The sequence below is a fragment of the Dama dama genome, chromosome 5 (genome assembly GCF_033118175.1).
Source record: "Dama dama isolate Ldn47 chromosome 5, ASM3311817v1, whole genome shotgun sequence".
NCBI classification, from domain to species: domain Eukaryota; kingdom Metazoa; phylum Chordata; class Mammalia; order Artiodactyla; family Cervidae; genus Dama; species Dama dama.
Genome location: NC_083685.1, coordinates 56775001 through 56780000, shown reverse-complemented (window position 1 = coordinate 56780000; position 5000 = coordinate 56775001). Strand labels below are relative to the sequence as shown.

Here is a 5000-nt window from a genome sequence, read left to right as displayed (position 1 = left end):
TTTTTTTTTTTTTTTAATGAAATTTGGGGATTTTTTAGAAGCTTTAAGAGTTTATCTCCCTCACTAAATTCACAGCTGGAGAATATTATGATCAATAAAACTCCAGTATATCTTTACTGCAGTGATTTTTAACTTTTGTTTATTTTTTGTGGAAATAAGCAGACTATGAATTTTTCTGAATTAAAGTTTCTAGAAAATTGCTGTCTTCCTGGCATACATGTATCGCAGAGTGAACCGCACTTTCTTAAAGCTGTGAGGGTAAAGCAAAGGGATAGATCATTTATGTGTTTAATTCTTCATGTATGGGGCCATGGGGGAAGAAATGAAGATGTCTCTGGAATTATTTTCTCTCTTTCAACCCTTCTCAGCAGTCCTTAAGGTCCCGTCCTCTTCATGTTTTTGATTTGCAAAAAGATGAGGCTGATGAGGACAGGTTAAAAAAAACAAACAAACAGAATCACAAAGTAGCTGTTTTTCACAATGTCGAACTTCAGAGAAGAGCAAACCATGACATTAAATAGATTTAAGAAGGTGAAAATATTACAAAGTCACTTTTTGAGCAATTTCTGAAAAAGGAGTGCTCTAGAATTCTAAAGAGCCTTCTGTGTTGGGGGCCAGGGCCAAGGGGAGGATTGTCATCTGATTTATCTTACTTTAGGAAATGGTAACCTGTGTGCCAAGGATCAGCCTGGCTAACAAATTGATCGACACAAACAGTGTGTTATTACAGCTCACTTTGGGGACATGTATTTAGAGCGATTATTAGCATTTGATGGATGCAGAGGAATCCCCTCCTTTTTGCTGCTAACGCCTGCAGGCCTGGCCCTGAAAATCCCCCTGGCTGCTCCACCTACCACTGGAGTGGAGCTTTCATCTGGTTATCTTTCAAGGCAGCCTGGGTGGCCACCAAAAGCACTTGACATCTTGATGCACTTCAGCAGTTTTACATATATACAAACTTTGGAGAAAAATAAATTTGTCATTCGTCACCACATGTGTTGATCTGGGGAGCAAGGTGCTTACAGGTTGGCTCCTGAGCTGTTTGCTGGGCTCTCTCCCTCAGTGGATATTGCTTTTTGTTGTTTGTTTTGGAAGCTAAAATAACTTCAAATAAAGGAAGTGCCCCACAGATGAGTCTCTCAATTCAGCCTAGTGGTATTTATCTCAAGGAGATAAAAACACCGAGTGTCAGTATCATTTTCAGTTTAGAGTGGTAAAGGCAAGCCTTCCAGACTGGAAATTTGCAGCAAACCTTGATGGGACCTAATCTGTTATCACTTCTCAGCAGGCCATCTAGGCAACCGTGACCTATTCTACTTTGCTTTGGGGAATGTGATAAAGAGGAAGAAACAGCTGGTTTAAGGCAAACCTTAGAAAGATGGCTGTAGTTTATAAAGTCAATAATAATATTTTCACATTGAATGGGTTTAGATACATGTTATGGTACACCAAAGGAAGCAAGCAACCCTAGTCAAAATGTTTTCTTAGGCTATTAAGAGCACTCTATTAAAAAAAAAAAATACAAAACCTACACATTTCTGGGTCAGAGAAAAAAGTAAAATGTGCGTAGCAGTTTAAAAAAATTGTTCAAGTGCATCCTACAGTTCTTAAAGCTTGTCTTTTACTTCAATGCCATTGAGTTTTATAAACTGTTAGCATCAGTAGATTTGTTTGTTACACTAACTAAACAGAATCTGTCTTATTAAATTCTTTTCTACCTCTGTGTTGATACCAGGGTTTACAAACCTCAGATGTTAAATTAATCAGTGCCCAAGAACTTATACGTTTATTAGGGTCCAAGATATGACCATGTATATCTGGGACATTATAGGCATAAGAACTAAACTTTATCTCCCCTGTAAGTTTCTCATTGCATACAAGTGGATTAAGGCATTTAACTTCTGAGGCTACTCGGTAGCTCAGTAGTAAAGAATCCACCTACCAATGTAGGAGACTCGGGTTTGACCTTTGGGTTGGGAAGATCCTCTGGAGAAGGAAATGGCAATCCACTCCAGTATTCTTGCCTATGAAATCCCATGGACGGAGGAGCCTGGTGGGCCACAGTCCATGGGGTTGCAAAGAATCGGACATGACTGAGCACACACACACACGAGACTCAATTTTCCTCATCTGTCAAAGGGACACTAGAACTTTCCTATCTTCCTCACAGGCTTTATGAGAGGCACATCAGTCATTATATGTAAAAGTACTTTCTAAGGTGTTACATTGAGGGGGGGCTTTCAAATTATATTTTATTTAAGGAAATACCTTAAAAGTCAGTGGACAAACTGCACTTACATATCAACGGTGTGGAAGGGGAGGTTGTCTTGATAGTGACATTGATGAGTAAAGACACCACTGAGAAATCTGATCAATAATCCAGCATGTGTAAAGATTACCAACTGTATTATCAGTTTAACAAGAAATGTAAAACACTGCCACAAAACAATGTACTGTTTGTAGGGTGAAATGACAGTTATCCTTTTAGCAGCAATACAAGGTTACAAGTTTTTAACAGTTAAATTACGAGGTAAAAATAGGTATTTTGAAAGGAAAGGTAAGATAAATTTTACACCCTGGTGATGGACAGGGAGGCCTGGCGTGCTGCGATTCATGGGGTCGCAAAGAGTTGGACACGACTGAGCAGCTGAACTGAACTGAAAGCAAGCGTTTGGGCTTTCCTGGTGGCTCAATGGTAAAGAATCTGCCTGCCAATACCTTGAGAGCTGGGTTCGATTCCTGGGTCGGGAAGATCCCCTGGAGAAGGAAGTGGCAACCCACTCCAATATTTTTGCCTAGGAAACGCCATGGACAGAGAGAAACCTGGCGGGCTATGGTACAGGGGTCACAAAGAGTCGGATGCGACTAAGCAGCTAAACAACACCAACAAAGCAAGTGCTTAGGAACAAGTATCTTGGAAAGCTATTCTGCAGTAGTTGATTTCACTTAATCATCTTTTTTTTTTACCTGGAATATGGCCTCGGCAAGTATAAAAGAATTCTTTGCAATAGTCTTTGCAGAGCAAGGGAAGTGCCAGATCTCTTTCCAAGGCTTCTCTCTCAGGTGAGTAGAACAGGCTCTGAGAATGTGGAGAGCAAAGGGCACACTTGATTTCCTCCAGTAACTTCCCGCATTCTGTGTTGTTGGTAACAGAAAATATCTGGAAGCCAGAAATTAGAAAAAGACTTCTGTTTAGTTCTACAAAGTTAGGTTTAGTTATGTTTTTTTTTTTTTGGGGGGGGGGGGTCATCATAGAAAGAGAAAAGTTCATTTAGCCAATGCTGTAGTCTGCAAAGAATCACCAAGTCACAATACAGAATACCTTTATGAGGACACAAGTGCAGTCTCTGGCTTCCCAGGCGGTTCCAGTGGTAAAGAACCTGCTTGCCAATGCAGGTAAGAGACGCGGGTAAGAGAAACGGGTTTGATCCCTGGGTCAGGAAGATTCCCTGAAGGAGGGCATGGCAACCCACTCCAGTATTCTTGTCTGGAAAATCCCCTGGACAGAGGAGCCCGGCAGGCTACAGTCCACAGGGCTGCAAAGGCTCGGACGGACTGAAGTGACTTAGCAGGCAGTCTCTTGGGCTGGGATGGGAGGGCAAAGGGTGAGGATGCACAGACAGGCTTCTTACTCTTGTACATCAGACTGTTTGTCCTTCAGGTGTGAAAAATTAAATGACAATTATATTTAAGACTCCTTAACTCTTTTTCTCACCCTGCCTTAAAGTATATACTGACAGACATTTAATTTGAAAACTCCAAATATCTTTATCCAACTCTATGTAAAGCAACTTTTTAACACATGGCTTTTTTGTATCTTGGGTAAAAGTCTCTTTCATTCCTGGAATGCCTAATGAGATTCTCAAAGATGTTATTTAAACAATATTGTTCTCATTTGAATTAATTTTCAATCTACAAATTGCCTAGGGAAAGTTTTGTAAAGTGTGGGAAATATCTTCTTTTCGTGTTCTACAAAAATAATACCTGAAGCTGAGTAAAACAGGTTTAAGACCAACTTTTATTATTCTTTATATCTTAGCCAGGAAAAATTTTCTAACTAGCTCCTCAGGTATATGTACGAATAAACACAAGACTTTAGTAAAAGTGTTTTTGTATAGTATTTAATGAGTTTTAATGAAAAAGGGGCATACAGTATTATTATGTCTTTTATATCAATAAGACTAATTTGACAGCTACTGATTCATTGAGGTTAGCAATTTGCACGTAAAATAGATCTCAGTGTCTAGAACTAAGTTTAAAAAACTGATTTCAGGACCTCCTCTAAGGAACAGAATATCAGCAGAATATTTGATACATGAAATATAGTACTATCAAATTAAGCATTGATTTCTCATATTAAAAACACCATAATGAGGTAGAATTTCATATAAAAATTTCATTCTCCCAGTTTATATAACTGTGTTTACACTTATTTCTTTACAACTATGAACTGAAATTAACATTTTAAACACTAGATCACTGCTTAAAGCAAGTATTTCATCGCAAGTTCAGGTTCTAATTTGAGTAAACTGAGTGACTCATATGACTTCTGTTTTTTTAGGATAAAGATATTCTAGGTGATCACAGAATTTGGATCTGAAAGAGCAAAGCAACTAAAAGAAAAAACAAAGCTGCACACAAGACGTGCTGAAATTTTAACATGTAGTAATTAAAAGTCCAGTAGAAGCTACCCTGTTTCAGAAAAAAAAGTGTGTACATATATGTATATGATGAGTTGTAACTGTCTACAATATGCAGAAACTTTATTAATAATTAAAATTGTGCTTACATTTTTATTTTTATCATTTTATTTAAATGACAATTGCTTAAATGGTTAAAGTTTTCCAAAAGGAAGCGTACACCAGACACTTAGAATTTGCATTCCAAGAATGCTTTAAATGTCTTTTCTTGTCCATACTCTGTCAGACCTCACCAGATCTATTCAATATTAATACTGTTCAACTGTGTTCTGTTTGTTTATCACATGGCAGTCCAGTAAG

At 38.2% G+C, this 5000-nt stretch overlaps 1 protein-coding gene across 3 annotated transcripts in view; it reads right to left on the bottom strand.

Moving 5' to 3' along the window:
- HHIP (hedgehog interacting protein) overlaps positions 1–5000 on the bottom strand; it is a 109514-nt gene that overhangs the window by 100098 nt on the left and 4416 nt on the right. For all 3 annotated transcript variants that reach the window (XM_061142417.1, XM_061142418.1, XM_061142416.1), the window contains exon 2: positions 2968–3160. In XM_061142417.1, coding sequence (XP_060998400.1) covers positions 2968–3160 — 193 coding nt within the window. The remainder of the gene's footprint in view (positions 1–2967; positions 3161–5000) is intronic.